The 16,145-nt window shown below is 47.2% G+C and overlaps 2 protein-coding genes across 5 annotated transcripts in view; one reads left to right on the top strand and one right to left on the bottom strand.

Annotated features, from left to right (window-relative positions):
- Positions 1-2,566, bottom strand: part of LOC130298236 (oocyte zinc finger protein XlCOF22-like) — a 246,966-nt gene extending 244,400 nt beyond the window's left edge. Inside the window, exons 1-4 of the mRNA XM_056551161.1 lie at positions 2,463-2,566; positions 880-1,006; positions 732-796; positions 193-565 (exon numbers count right to left, since the gene is read on the bottom strand). Of these exons, the coding sequence (XP_056407136.1) occupies positions 193-565; positions 732-796; positions 880-1,006; positions 2,463-2,522 (625 nt within the window). The 5' untranslated portion in view covers positions 2,523-2,566. The remainder of the gene's footprint in view (positions 1-192; positions 566-731; positions 797-879; positions 1,007-2,462) is intronic.
- Positions 1-16,145, top strand: part of LOC130298231 (oocyte zinc finger protein XlCOF22-like) — a 171,469-nt gene that overhangs the window by 140,365 nt on the left and 14,959 nt on the right. Inside the window, exons 1-6 of one of the 4 annotated variants that reach the window (XM_056551150.1) lie at positions 5,203-5,269; positions 6,779-6,926; positions 7,345-7,524; positions 7,955-8,081; positions 8,165-8,229; positions 8,367-8,649. In XM_056551150.1, the coding sequence (XP_056407125.1) occupies positions 6,849-6,926; positions 7,345-7,524; positions 7,955-8,081; positions 8,165-8,229; positions 8,367-8,649 (733 nt within the window). In that variant the 5' untranslated portion in view covers positions 5,203-5,269; positions 6,779-6,848. Of the gene's footprint in view, positions 1-5,202; positions 5,270-6,778; positions 6,927-7,053; positions 7,217-7,344; positions 7,525-7,954; positions 8,082-8,164; positions 8,230-8,366; positions 8,650-16,145 lie in introns of those variants that run through there. The other 3 variants (XM_056551152.1, XM_056551151.1, XM_056551153.1) reach the window with 3 other exon arrangements.

Genomic DNA, 16,145 nt, shown 5'->3' with positions numbered 1-16,145 from the left:
TAGTCGTAGATAATACGTTTATCAGTCTCCAAAGAGGATTCACCCGGGATAGATAACTTTCTAGCACCAGTTGATTAAAAAAAAATAGTTTTCCATCGGAGTACCACTTTAAAAAATTCCATAAAAAATAATTACAGACGGTGACTGAGCAGAATCTGTGACTGATCTCTGCAATTAGTGGTTACTACTCACCTGGGCGGTTACCTGTAGGAATGTCCTCCATATATTGCTCATCACCGCTCACATCTGTCTCTTCTTCTTCCTTTATGTCTGTAGCCTTAATATAGATCAGATCTTTCTCTGTGGTAATGTCCTCCTTATACTGCTCATCACTGCTCACATCTGTCTCTTCTTCTTCCTTCATATCGGTAGCATTAATATTGTTCAGATCTTTTCCTGTTGGAATGTCCTCCTTATACTGTTCATCACTGCTCACATCTGTCTCTTCTTCCTTCATATCTGTAGCATTAATATTGTTCAGATCTTTTGCTGTCAGAATGTCCTCCTTATACTGCTCGTCACTCACAACTGTGTCTGGAGCATTAATATTGTTCGGATCTTCTCCCTAAATCATAAGATGTGGAAGAAATATTGTAAAAGTCATCAGACAGTAGGAGAAGTCACGTGGGATGTTATAGATGAGCAGGAGATGAGGAGTCATGGAGGGTGAGGGGACTGACCACAAGAGCTTCACAGCCCTTCTACAGATCATAGGGAATATCTACATCTACCTGATCATCCTGTGGAAGAAGAGGACGGGGACACCTCTCTGGTGCTGTTCTCTTACTGGATCTGACTGTAGGGAACACATACAGAGACTGAATTCATTCTTTACATACACATAATGAGAGGACGTGTGTATATAGTCATGTCTATTACCTGGTGATGTGAGGGGCTGCTGATCCTCCATCATGACCTGATCCTTGTACTGATCCTTGTGTCCTTCTACATACTCCCACTCCTCCATGGAGAAATAGACCGCCACGTCCTGACACCTTATAGGAACCTGACACATAATGATACAGTCATCACCCCGACCCCTCCAGTGGTGTTACTGTATAATGTCCCAGCATTCCCAGCAGTGTCACCTCTCCAGTCATCACCAGACCCCTCCATTACTGTATAATGTCCCAGCATTCCCAGCAGTGTCACCTCTCCAGTCATCACCAGACCCCTCCATTACTGTATAATGTCCCAGCAGTGTCACCTCTCCAGTCATCACCAGACCCCTCCATTACTGTATAATGTCCCAGCAGTGTCACCTCTCCAGTCATCACCAGACCCCTCCATTACTGTATAATGTCCCAGCAGTGTCACCTCTCCAGTCATCACCAGACCCCTCCATTACTGTATAATGTCCCAGCATTCCCAGCAGTGTCACCTCTCCAGTCATCACCAGACCCCTCCATTACTGTATAATGTCCCAGCAGTGTCACCTCTCCAGTCATCACCAGACCCCTCCATTACTGTATAATGTCCCAGCAGTGTCACCTCTCCAGTCATCACCAGACCCCTCCATTACTGTATAATGTCCCAGCAGTGTCACCTCTCCAATCATCACCAGACCCCTCTATTACTGTATAATGTCCCAGCATTCCCAGCAGTGTCACCTCTCCAGTCATCACCAGACCCCTCCATTACTGTATAATGTCCCAGCAGTGTCACCTCTCCAGTCATCACCAGACCCCTCCATTACTGTATAATGTCCCAGCATTCCCAGCAGTGTCACCTCTCCAGTGATCCCCAGACCCCTCCATTACTGTATAATGTCCCAGCATTCCCAGCAGGGTCATCTCTCCAGTCATCACCAGACCCCTCCATTACTGTATAATGTCCCAGCAGGGTCACCTCTCCAGTCATCACCAGACCCCTCCATTACTGTATAATGTCCGAGCAGGGTCACCTCTCCAGTCATCACCAGACCCCTCCATTACTGTATAATGTCCGAGCAGGGTCACCTCTCCAGTCATCACCAGACCCCTCCATTACTATATAATGTCCCAGCAGTGTCACCTCTCTAGTCATCACCAGACCCCTCCATTACTGTATAATGTCCCAGTATTCCCAGCAGTGTCACCTCTCCAGTCATCACCAGACCCCTCCATTACTGTATAATGTCCCAGCAGTGTCACCTCTCCAGTCATCACCAGACCCCTCCATTACTGTATAATGTATCAGCAGTGTCGCCTCTCCAGTCATCATCAGACCCCTCCATTACTGTATAATGTCCCAGCAGTGTCACCTCTCCAGTCATCACCAGACCCCTCCATTACTGTATAATGTCCCAGCAGTGTCACCTCTCCAGTCATCACCAGACCCCTCCATTACTGTATAATGTCCCAGCAGGGTCACCTCTCCAGTCATCACCAGACCCCTCCATTACTGTATAATGTCCCAGCAGGGTCACCTCTCCAGTCATCACCAGACCCCTCCATTACTGTATAATGTCCCAGCAGGGTCACCTCTCCAGTCAGCAGCTCCATCATCTTGTTGATGAGTTCTTGGATCTTCTGTTCATTCATTTCCTCATGTATCAGGGAGTGAGGTGGGGGCCCCAGGATTGGGCTCAGGGTTCTTCCCCATCCTTCACACACAGGGGCCCGACAGCGCCCACTAGAGGACTTCTTCACTACTGTGTAATCCTGTGTATGGAGAGACACATTAATATTACTACATACATTCCCAGAATCCCTCACCTCTCCAGTCATATTCATCTGTTATTACATATATAAGAATGAGGTCATGTGACATCACTCCCAGAATCCCTCACCTCTCCAGTCATATCCATCTATTATTACATAGATAAGAATGAGGTCATGTGACATCACTCCCAGAATCCCTCACCTCTCCAGTCATATCCATCTGTTATTACATAGATAAGAATGAGGTCATGTGACATCACTCCCAGAATCCCTCACCTCTTCAGTCATATCCATCTGTTATTACATAGATAAGAATGAGGTCTTGTGACATCACTCCCAGAATCCCTCACCTCTCCAGTCATATCATCTGTTATTACATAGATAAGAATGAGGTCATGTGACATCACTCCCAGAATCCCTCACCTCTCAAGTCATATCCATCTGTTATTACAGAGATAAGAATGAGGTCATGTGACATCACTCCCAGCATCCCTCACCTCTCCAGTCATATCCATCTGTTATTACATAGATAAGAATGAGGTCATGTGACATCACTCCCAGAATCCCTCCCATCTCCAGTCATATCCATCTGTTATTACATAGATAAGAATGAGGTCATGTGACATCACTCCCAGAATCCCTCACCTCTCCAGTCATATCCATCTGTTATTACATAGATAAGAATTAGGTCATGTGACATCACTCCCAGAATCCCTCACCTCTCCAGTAAGCCAGAAGAGTATCTGTAGGGTGAGGTTTATGATCCTGTCGGCCATCTTGTTCCTGTCTCTCTCCATGGTGGATGGGTCATCCAGGAGAATTCTCTTATATAGAAGATATCAGCAGAGGATCCTGGATTGGAGAAACCTGAAGGGAAGAAGAGGAGATGATTATAAACCGCACCAGATTCTATGGAGAAATAAAATCCATTTCCTGGAGAAAATCTGGGGAAACATCTGAGGAGACATTATAGGAGTTTTCAGATTTCTCTATAAAACAAAATCCATTGTCCGAGGGCTGTAAAATAAGAGACTAGAGCGCACTCCCCTCTCCCGTCCAGTGGTGGCGCTCTGGTCCTCCAGGTCTTCTGAGGTCGCTCTCCCTGCTCTGCTGAAGACGTTGTGAATCCATTTCTCCTAATCTCTGAGGCTGCGGTGTATTCAGAACGTCTTCATCAGAGCAGGGAGAAGAATAGAGGGATTCAATATGACATTGTCCAATGAAGAATACAGAAATGTGTCCACTAGGGGGCACAATATACATCACAATTACATCAGGATTTTATGTGAATTGTGATATGTCCCCCCGGAAGAACCTGCTATTACCTGCAGCAGAGGCCGAGCATCATATACCGTTACACACGCAGGGTCTGGGCCACCACCGGAGTCAGGGTTTCCCAAGCAGGGTGCCTCCAGCTGTTACAGCATTTGGCTGTCAGGGCATGCTGGGAGTTGTAGTTTCACAACAGCTGGAGGCACATGGGTTTGGAAACACTGTCTTAAGTAATAATAGGGGCTCAGGAGAAACTTAAAAAACCTGATGCTTACATAGTCCTGTATGGAAGAAGTGGCTGATACCCGGAGAAAAGAGACTGACCAGGTGACAGGATGGGCGGGTAAGTGACCTGATACCTTCACCATCCAGACATCCTCTGGGGGGCAGTATAGGCAGGAAATCAGGAATAAACCGCTGGTCGGCACGGCGTTCCCTAGAAAAACAACCGCACAGCGCCATGTCTAAGCCACGCCCACCTACATTATTTTATTACAAAAATGGGATCTAAACTTATTAGGGGAGGGGCTTCTATTACAAACCCTGAATAACGCTCTGCCATAGTGATCAGTGTTATCGGTGCTCGGCTTATACAGGCTGTGGAGGTGTCTGTATACTTAGAGCACCGATCTGAGCACAGAGCACGGTAAGGGGCCCTCCGGCCGTCATCTCAGCTGATCTAGACTCCTCCCCCCAACAACTGCATTTTACTAATATTAGATCCTGCAATTGACTTTGATCATGGAATCTAAAGGGTTAATGATGATGAGCATCATTAGTGGTGAGTCCTGGCTGCTTATAGCTCCTGAGCTCACCTCAAAGTCCCATATGGGGCACAGAATGTAAATATATATCGTGTCCTTAAGGGTTAATAATAAACATCCCCAATAATCCTGATCTGATGGTGACCGCACACACATACCTGTATCTGTAGAGGAGCCGTGTGCTTACAGGACCTGCGATGATGTCACCGTCATGTGATCAGTCACATGGAGGAGGAGGAGGAGTCACATGATCAGGGGCTGCTGCTCTGAGAGATCTCCACACACAACACAACAGCAGTGACTGCCCCACCAGGACCTGCTCTGTATCTGCTACATGCTGGAGGTGTAGGACCTGTGATGATGTCACAATCATGTGACCAGTACTTTTGGGGGTAAAGTTTAGCAGTAGAGATGCGATTGAGGCTGAAGGACCTGTGGGGAGGATCATGTGACAGTAGTGGGCGGAGCTCAACAGTGCAGGATAGAAGAGATTGTAACATAGCTGTTGACTCCTCCTCCTCCATGTGACTGATCACATGACCGTGACATCATCGCAGGTCCTGTAAGCACACGGCTCCTCTACAGATACAGGTATGTGTGTGCGGTCTCCATCAGATCAGGATTATTGGGGATGTTTATTATTAACCCCTTAAGGACACAGTATATAATAACACTCTGCACCCTCTATGGGACTTTGAAGCGAGCTCAGGAGCTATAAGCAGCCAGCACTCACCACTAGTGTTGGTCACCATCATTAACCCTTTAGCTCTCACAATCAAAGCTCTGTGCCGGCCAGCACTCATTTACCTGATCTCCTGCCTATACTGCCCCCCAGGGGATGTCTGGATGGTGAAGGGCTGCAGGTCACCTCCCCGCCCATCCTGTCACCTGATCAGTCTCCTTTCTCCGGTATCGGACACTTCTTTTGGAGGCTACGATCCTGAGCGGCCTCCAGATATTAATCTAAGATGGCCGCCACTGTGGTCCTGGTGGATCTCCCCACCTCCCTTCGTTACCAAAAACAACGTGTTCCAGATGAAAAGGGTCTATAACGTGGGTACCTGGAGGGACAACATCCCCGTCAGGATTCAAACTCCCGACATAGTGTCGTACCAACCCTGGAGACCAGATTGGCTTTCTGCCCCATTTCTGAACAATTCTGTAACATTCCGGGACAATAATTCCCAGTGTGACGCGGATCCATTCACCTATGATCCCACCAACACTTTATGTGAATCCGAGTACGAAAAGTGCAGAAATGTGTCATGTGACCGCGTCAATAACTGAGGAGGACAATGTGGTAAACGCTGTTATAATACAGGACAGATGTCAGCGCCGTTTACCCAATATGACCGTTATATCCAATGATCAAGTCCTGATGAAAGTCATCGCCCGACCGTCTCCCGTAACTCCAGGATTATGATCGTGCTCTGTATCCTGGTGAGATAGAGGACATTGAGGGGAAGTGGAGACGCCTTCCGAAACCAGGAGATTGTCATTAACCCTGACTTGGCATTTCTTCTAGATCATAAGCCCAGCCATACGGCCCAAATGGTCATCCGTAATGATGATGTCACCGTGGTATGCTGCGCTCTACTTTTGAGGATTTCTGAAACAACTAATTGGTGCACAATTTATTGGTAAAGGAAATAGTCGACAGCGATTACCAATAGTTATTTTAATCGAAAACGTCCATTAATCCCTTCTCATCCCCCATGTGATCACCGTCCAACAGAGAAAGTGAGGTCCTGTTCCTGGAGCTCGGAGAAGACAACGGGCCGGATCCTGTGTAGAATGCAGGAAAGAGAAAGCGAAAGTTCCTGTTCCCAGGAAAAAATATAGTTAAAAATCCAGCCCCCCCCCCCCCCCCCCATAGACACGTCAGTAAGAACTAAACAGCATTGGATTCCTGTCTCCATATTCTGCCCATCCTCCATGACTCCGCCCCAGACTATGATGGATCCCGACTAGGTTTACAGCCTCCATGATTGTGACTATAATGTCTCCTCAGATGTTTCCCCAGATTATCTCCAGGAAATGGATTTTATTTCTCCATAGAATCTGGTGCGGTTTATCATCGTCTCCTCTTCTTCCCTTCAGGTTTCTCCAATCCAGGATCCTCTGCTGATATCTTCTATATAAGAGAATTCTCCTGGATGACCCATCAACCATGGAGAGAGACAGGAACAAGATGGCCGACAGGATCATAAACCTCACCCTACAGATACTCTTCCGTCTTACTGGAGAGGTGAGGGATTCTGGGAGTGATGTCACATGACCTCATTCTTATCTATGTAATAACAGATGGATATGACTGGAGAGGTGAGGGATTCTGGGAGTGATGTCACATGACCTCCTTATCTATGTAATAACAGATGGATATGACTGGAGAGGTGAGGGATTCTGGGAGTGATATCACATGACCTCCTTATCTATGTAATAACAGATGGATATGACTGGAGAGGTGAGGGATTCTGGGAGTGATATCACATGACCTCCTTCTTATCTATGGAATAACAGATGGACATGACTGGAGAGGTGAGGGATTCTGGGAATGATGTCACATGACCTCATTCTTATCTATGTAATAACAGATGGATATGACTGGAGAGGTGAGGGATTCTGGGAATGTATGTAGTGATATTAATGTGTCTCTCCATACACAGGATTACACAGTAGTGAAGAAGTCCTCTAGTGGGCGCTTTCGGGCCCCTGTGTGTGAAGGATGGGGAAGAACCCTGAGCCCAATCCCAGGGCCCCCACCTCACTCCCTGATACATGAGGAAATGGATGAACAGAAGATCCTAGAACTCATCAACAAGATGATGGAGCTGCTGACTGGAGAGGTGACCCTGCTGGGACATTATACAGTAATGGAGGGGTCTGATGATGACTGGAGAGTTGACACTGCTGGGACATTATACAGTAATGGAGGGGTCTGGTGATGACTGGAGAGATGACACTGCTGGGAATGCTGGGACATTATACAGTAATGGAGGGGTCTGGTGATGACTGGAGAGGTGACACTACTGGGAATGCTGGGACATTATACAGTAATGGAGGGGTCTGGTGATGACTGGAGAGGTGACACTGCTGGGACATTATACAGTAATGGAGGGGTCTGGTGATGACTGGAGAGACGACACTGCTGGGACATTATACAGTAATGGAGGGGTCTGGTGATGACTGGAGAGGTGACACTGCTGGGAATGCTGGGACATTATACAGTAACACCACTGGAGGGGTCGGGGTGATGACTGTATCATTGTGTGTCAGGTTCCTATAAGGTGTCAGGACGTGGCGGTCTATTTCTCCATGGAGGAGTGGGAGTATGTAGAAGGACACAAGGATCAGTACAAGGATCAGGTCATGATGGAGGATCAGCAGCCCCTCACATCACCAGGTAATAGACATGACTATATACACACGTCCTCTCATTATTTGTATGTAAAGAATGAATTCAGTCTCTGTATGTGTTCCCTACAGTCAGATCCAGTAAGAGAACAGCACCAGAGAGGTGTCCCCGTCCTCTTCTTCCACAGGATGATCAGGTAGATGGAGATATTCCCTATGATCTGTAGAAGGGCTCTGAAGCTCTTGTGGTCAGTCCCCTCATCCTCCATGACTCCTCATCTTCTCCTACTGTCTGATGACTTTTACAATATTTCTTCCATATCTTATGAATCAGGGTGAAGATCCGAACAATTTTAATGCTCCAGAGACAGATGTGAGCGGTGATGAGCAGTATCAGGAGGACATTCCTACAGAGAAAGATCTGTTCTATATTAATGTTACAGACATAAAGGAAGAAGAAGAGACAGATGTGAGCAGTGATGAGCAGTATATGGAGGAAATTCCTACAGGGAAAAATCTGATCTATGTTAATGCTACAGACATAAAGGAAGAAGAAGAAACAGATTTGAGCAGTGATGAGCAGTATGAGAAGGACATTTCTACAAGTAACCGCCCAGGTGAGTAGTATCAGTCACACATTCTGCTCAGTCACTGACTGTAAAAATTTTATCTGGAATTTTTTAATTCCAATGGAAATTAAATGTTTTAATCAACTGGTGCTCGAAATGTATTTAGTATTGTACATTACTTCTATTTAAAAATCTTAATCCTTCCAATACTTATTAGCTGCTGTATGCTCCAGAGGGAGTTGTGTAGTTCTTGTCAGTCTGACCACACTGCTCTGTGCTGACACTCTTTTTTATTATAAAAGTACAAAACTTTTACAAAAACACAAAACAAGCTTAACCAGCTATAACATAAATAAGAAATACACTGGTACCAAAACACAAAAACAAAACCCTGCCTAACCGGCCAGCCCAGCTTTACAAAAACCTAAAATATGCCAACCCACCTAACTGAACCAAACAACACACTCACACACATACCAAAAATGAACATAAAAATAGCACAACTTGGCTTATCAAAATATGAAAATAAAATTTAGCACTACCTGGCTACAACTCAAAAGCATCCATACTAGGGAAACACAACGAGAAAACAAATCAGAAAATATAACAAGCACACCACTACAAAAAAAATTTATAAAAAAATATGTAAAAGCACACCTTGGCTTATCAAAATATAAACAAACATAAAATTTAGCACTACCTGGCTACAAAAAAAACAAAAACAAAAAACAAAAAAAAACACATACACTATACCAAATAAACTGAAATAAACCAAATAAACCACATAACAACATGACTGGTCTGACTGCCATAACTACTGTAATGCTATGATATATAACAAAAAAAAAAAATTATATATAAACAATATACATACAAAATCACATGAACATAATAATATAGTATTTAACTAAAAATAAATATATACACTACAGAAAACCTACAAAAACAATAGAAAACCCTACCAAAATCCCTACACTAAAACTGTACCCTCTCCCACACCACCCCTCCTGCACATGGGTCAGAGTCCATACCGTTCGTACACAAAGTCCTGTCCCTAACTGACCCATGTCAGGTCCCCAAAAGAAAAGCAAAACACTACCACCCACAAATACACCCTCCCCACCAAGCACTCCTCCCAACCAACTTACACACAAACTTATACAGCATATATACTAACATATACACACTGAACCAAAACCACCTTAGGCCCAAGTTTGGTTGCCTGTAAGCCCTTCTAACCATATCAGCTTAAAACAAAACAAAAAGCTAGCGTGCACATGCATTAGCCCACCACCAGGATGAAGGATGGCAGACTTGATACAAGAAAATAATTTTTAACTCTTTCCCTAACTCCCCCCTACAATTTTCCCTAATTCTATCCCTCCTTCTATCCCTCTATTAAAACTGACCCTGCTCTCACCCTATCACTATCCCTATAACACTGCCCCTAACCAAAATAAAGGTACTCTACCTAAAAGGTCTAGTACCTAGGGCACATCAAAAGAAAAACCTCTCCACAGGAGAGAAGCCCTACTGGCACCAAGACTGCCATACTCCAAAGACCTGATCTTCCCAAGGTCACCAATGATGTTCCTACAGACCTCCACCTCAGAGAGGATTTTCTGCTGGGTCGACACTAAACACTGTGCATTCCACGTGTAGTACCTAACCACTAAGCTAACTAAGAATAAAGTGCCCCGGTCTCGGCCACCCAGGTTCCTAAATGCCCCATAAGCCCACTCCGGGTAGGTAAGGCCGGCAAGTTGACTCCAGACGATGGAAGCGCCCACCCGGTTGTAGACCCCTATATTAAAGGGACAGTGAAGCAGGAAGTGGTCCATGCTTTCCAGCGTGTCCCCACACTTCTCAGGGACATCCCCGATCATCAGAGTTCATACACTTCAAATTGTCCCTCACATATAGCTTCCCCTGAAAGCAGCGCCAGGCCAAGTCCCAAAACTTCTGAGGGATCCTTTTCATGTTTAAAAGATACAACCCCACCCTCAGATCCCGACCTGGGCAGTCCCTGAGCGCCAGAGGCTTCTGGAAGTGGGTCAACAGAACCCGGTTGTCAAGGAACTGCCTTGACTGGGTCCTGATCTCCCACACTCCCAGACCCCACCGACGTATCGCCTTCAGAGTCGGGGTAGCGTAAGCCGGAAGATATCCATGGGGCGTACGAAGGTCCTTCACTCGCCCTCCTCTCTCCCATTCCTGGAAGTAAGGCTGAAACCATTCCCTGCAGGAGAGTACCCACAGAGGAGCCCTCTCTGACCAGAGGTTTGAGATGTTAGCTTTCAAAAAGTGGTTCGTAAAGAACACCACCGGGTTTACCATAGATAAACCCCCTAGTCTCCTCTTGCGGTATGTAACCTCCCTCTTGACTAGGCTCATCCTGTTCCCCCATAACAGTTGGAAAAACAGGCTGTAGATCCTAGAATACTAAGCCTCTGGCAAGATACATACGCTGCCCAGATAGATAAACAAGGGGAGCAGGTATGATTTGATCAGGTGTACCCTTTCCCTGAGGGTCATAGACCAACCCTTCCACTGGTTCACCTTCTGAGCGGCATCCTGGAGCTTACCATCCCAGTTTTTGGTGGGATAATCATCCTGGCCGAATGTGATGCCTAAAACTTTTGCTGATTCTTGGGGCCCTGGAAGGGTGTCCGGGAGATCAAACGTGGGATCCCCCCCTCCCAGCCAGAGACTCTCACACTTATCCCGCTTGATCTTAGACCCGGATGCCTCCGAGTAGCGGTCCACCTCCAACATCACCATATTGACCTCCTCTCTTGAGGAGACGAAAATAGTGACATCGTTATCGTACGCCACCACTCTCTGGGTGACAGCCGGCTCTGCCAGACTCGTCCCGACTCCCGCCAATGGTCCACGATTCACCTTCCTAAGGGAGGGATCGATCGCGAACACATATAAGAGCGGGCCCAAAGGACAACCCTGACGGACTCCGGACCCCACCTCAAAAGAGCGGCCAGACCAACCGTTCACCAGCGGGAAACTCTCTGCCCCTGCATACAAGATCTTAAGCCAATTAACAAAAAGTACTCGGTAAGCCATATCTCAGGAGGACGGACCAGAGGTACTCGTGGTTCACCCGATCAAATGCTTTGGCCTGATCCAAGGACAGCAAGTACCCCTTCCAGAGACCTGCACTACTCCGCTCCACTGCCTCCCTGACACTAAGGACAGCACTTAAGGTGCTTCGGCCCGGAACAGTGCAGTGCTGGGCCTCCGAAAGGAGCCGGGGTGCAAACTTCACCAACCGATTAAACAGTATCTTAGCCAGAAGCTTCCTGTCCGTATTGAGAAGAGCTATGGGCCTCCAATTCTCAATACGGCTGGGATCTTTACCCTATGATAGAAGAAACAGGGCTGACCTCCTCATTGACTTCGGCAGAGTGCCCGAGGAGAGACACTCATTGAATACCTCAGTCAAGAGGGGAGCTAAAGACTCCTTAAAGGTCCTGTACCACTCGGATGTTAAGCCATCCAGAACTGGCGACTTCTTAGGGGCAAGCCCCTCGATCGCCAGTCTCACTTCCTCTTCCCTGATTTCTTCTGCCAAAACGCCAAGAGAGGGGTCTACCCCTGGCTCAGGAATGGTTTCAGCCAGGAAGACCGACATCTTGTCTCGATCTAGAGCCTTCCTCCCCAAGAGGTGTGAGTAGAAGGATCTGACGACCTCCAAGATCCCTGATCTGGACCGATTCAGGGATCCTGTACTATCAATCAGTCCTGAAATGATTTTACTACTCACTGACATCTTACAGTTTCTGTAAGGGTCAGCGAGCGGTACTTCCTGAAATCCCTCTCAAAAACCAAAGATGCGTGCCTATCGTACTAACACCTCATCAGCAAGGACTTCACTCTGGAGATATCCTCCCGGCTACCTCCAGTCGAGACGAGAAGCTCGAGTTTCCTCCTCAGTCCCTGATACAGGCGATACCTATTCAGGGACCTGAGGCTCGAGAGCTGGCGGAAGAACCCCGCAACCCACTTCTTGAATATCTCCCACCACTCTGACTTACTACTAGATAGGTCCAGTAAAGGTACCTGACTCTAAAGAAAATCCTCAAAGGACTGTCTTACCTCCGCTTCCTCCAGGAGGGACGAATTCAGCTTCCAATAACCTTTACCCATCCGGGGGGTGTCTGAAACATTCAGGGAAAACAAAATCATACAGTGATCAGAGAATTCCACCTCAACCACAGACACTGCGGAAGAGACGGCTTCCTCCTTTAAATAAAACCTGTCTATCCTAGACCTGCGACTACCTCGATGATAGGTGAAACCCGCGTGGCCCGAGGGGCTCCGGATGTGGTCGTCCTCTAGGCGAGTTTCTCTAGCTATGCTAATCAGTGCCACACTATCGCAAGTCAGTGGACCATTGGAGCCTCTCCTATCTTGGGACCTCGTGACAGTATTGAAATCCCCTCCAAAGATCACTTGCCGACTCGTAAAAAGAAAGGACTTAATCCTCATAGTTACATAGTTAGTATGGTTGAAAAAAGACATACGTCTATCAAGTCCAACCAGGGAATTGAAGGGAAGGGTGTAAGGGGATAAGGGGAAGGGATATAGTTTTATAATTCTGCATGAGCATTAACCCCTTAACGACGCAGGACGTATATTTACGTCCTGCGCCGGCTCCCACCATATGAAGCGGGATCGCGCCACGATCCCGCATCATATCGCGTCGGTCCCGGCACTCGGCAACGGCCGGGACCCGCGGCTAATACCACACATCGCCGATCGCGGCGATGTGCGGTATTAACCCTTTAGAAGCGGCGGTCAAAGCTGACCGCCGCTTCTAAAGTGAAAGTGACCCGGCTGCTCAGTCGGGCTGTTCGGGACCGCCGCGGTGAAATCGCGGCGTCCCGAACAGATTACAGGACATCGGGAGGGTCCTTACCTGCCTCCTCGGTGTCCGATCGGCGAATGACTGCTCCGTGCCTGAGATCCAGGCAGGAGCAGTCAAGCGCCGATAACACTGATCACAGGCGTGTTAATACACGCCTGTGATCTGTGCAAGAGATCAGTGTGTGCAGTGTTATAGGTCCCTATGGGAGAGATCAGTGTGTGCAGTGGGACCTATAACACTTTCCCATAAAAAAAATAAAACAGTGAAAAAAAATAAAATAAACATATGTGGTATCGCCGTGTGCGTAAATGTCCAAACTATAAAAATATATAATTAATTAAACCGCACGGTCAATGGCGTACGCGCAAAAAAATTCCAAAGTCAAAAAAAGCGCATTTTTGGTCACTTTTTATACCATTAAAAAATGAATAAAAAGTGATCATAAAGTCCGATCAAAACAAAAATCATACTGATAAAAACTTCAGATCACGGCGCAAAAAATTAGCCCTCATACCGCCCTGTACGTGGAAAAATAAAAAAGTTATAGGGGTCAGAAGATGACATTTTTGAACGTATACATTTTCCTGCATGTAGTTATGATTTTTTCCAGAAGTACGACAAAATCAAACCTTTATAAGTAGGGGATCATTTTAACCGTATGGACCTACAGAATAATGATAAGGTGTCATTTTTACCGAAATATGCACTGCGTAGAAACGGAAGCCCCCAAAAGTTACAAAATGGCGTTTTTTCTTCCATTTTGTCGCACAATGATTTTTTTTTTTCTGTTTCGCCGTGCATTTTTGGGTAAAATGACTAATGTCACTGCAAAGTAGAATTGGCGACGCAAAAAATAAGCCATAATATGGATTTTTAGGTGGAAAATTGAAAGGGTTATGATTTTTAAAATGTAAGGAGGAAAAAACGAAAGTGTAAAAACTGAAAAACCCTGAGTCCTTAAGGGGTTAATGTTATTTTGTTCCAGGAATGTATCTAACCCTGGAATAAGATCTTTACGGCCCCGCTTAGTTTGTGGGGCGTAGATGTTCATGAGCCGGAGCTCTTGTCCCTTCATGAAGACATCTAAGATCAGGCACCTCCCCATTTCTAACTCAATAACCCGTCGGCATTCAACAGGAGCGGTAAAAAGGACCGCCACCCCACTATACGGCTCAGCCGCAAGAGACGAGTGGGAGGGACCACGCCTCCACTCTCTTCTGGCTTTTACCAGAGAGGCTAGATCTGACAACCTGGTCTCTTGTAAAAAAAAAAATGTCGGCTTCAACACGGCCGAGAAAATCAAAGGCTGCAAATCTAGCCGTATCAGACTTTATGCTGGCACAATTAATAGATGCCAGCGTCAATGGGGTGAGTGCCGCCATACAGGGTGATTAAATTAGACGGCCACACCCTTTACTTTTTCTTTCCTTTCTTTTTGGTCCCCTCATCCCCCGAAGAAGATGAGAGGGCAGGACCACTCTTTGATCTTTTTTTGGACTCGGATAGATCCATATTGTCCCCGTCTCCCTCCGGCCCCGGTCTAGGAAGGTGCCTCAATAGGACAGGGCCCAGTTCCCCCCAGAGGCTCTTTCTTCCTAGGCACCCCGCCCTCACCCTCCCCCCTCCAAGGAGGGGGAGGAGATGGTATCGAGGACGAGGTACCGGTTTGACAGGTCAATCAGAGGGGGGGCAGTCAGGCTTCCGTTTTGGACCTGGCCCGTAGTACAAGGAACAGAGGACTCGGACCTCTTCTTTCTCCCTTTCCTTTTGCCCTTATCTTTCTTTTTAGGCCTCTCCCCACTATCCTCATCCACACTTTCATAGTGTGAGGAATCAGAAGGGTCTCCCATATTGCCATCCTCTTTGCGCAGCCTCCTGATCTCATCTAGAACATTCTCCTCCAGGGCTTCAGCAGTTACAGGGCCAGCTTCAGGAGCAGGGGCTGAAGCTATCCCTACCACCTGGGCACTCTCCAGCTCCCTACTCCTTCTACGATTTTCCTCCAGCCTTAGTTTGGCAGGGCTCTTTTTCCTTCTTACAAGCCCTGTTGCGCCCCCATCCCTGCCCGTACCCTCCCCAGCCGAGGCAACTTCACAGCTCTCCTCAGCCGGAGCGGCCACTGCACGGGCGAAGGCGCTAGGACAAGGGTGTCCGAGGACACCACACAGGTGGCACCGGATCTGCTGACAGGATGCAGCCAGATGACCCACCCCACCACACAAAGCGCAGACCTGCACAGTACAGGCTGCGCTAAAGTGGGTGGGGCTGCCACACCTGTGACAGACCTTAGGTTGCCCCTGATAGAAGACCTGGATCCTATCACGTCCAAGGAAGGCGGCTGACGGAATGTGGGCAACCGTAGTGCCTGAACGCTTCAGTTTGACGGAAAACGTCCAGGCCTCAGACCAGATCCCGTGCTCATCAAAGTTTTTCTTGGGCATGTCCGTCACATCCCCATACCGACCGAGCCAGGTCATGATGTCATAACAAGAAAGCGACTCGTTACGGGTCAAAACGGTCACCTTCTTGACAGTGTTCTAACGGGAAATCGCCTTTACGGCGAAATCCCGCCAGCCGGGCTCGTTCTTCGCCACTTCGTAGTTTGACCAGAAGAGTTCAAGACCCTCTGGCCGAACGAAACTGACGTCAAACTCAGACGAAC

Source organism: Hyla sarda (genome assembly GCF_029499605.1).
Source record: "Hyla sarda isolate aHylSar1 chromosome 1 unlocalized genomic scaffold, aHylSar1.hap1 SUPER_1_unloc_6, whole genome shotgun sequence".
Classification (NCBI taxonomy): Eukaryota; Metazoa; Chordata; class Amphibia; order Anura; family Hylidae; genus Hyla; species Hyla sarda.
This window is presented reverse-complemented; position numbering and strand designations above follow the sequence as displayed.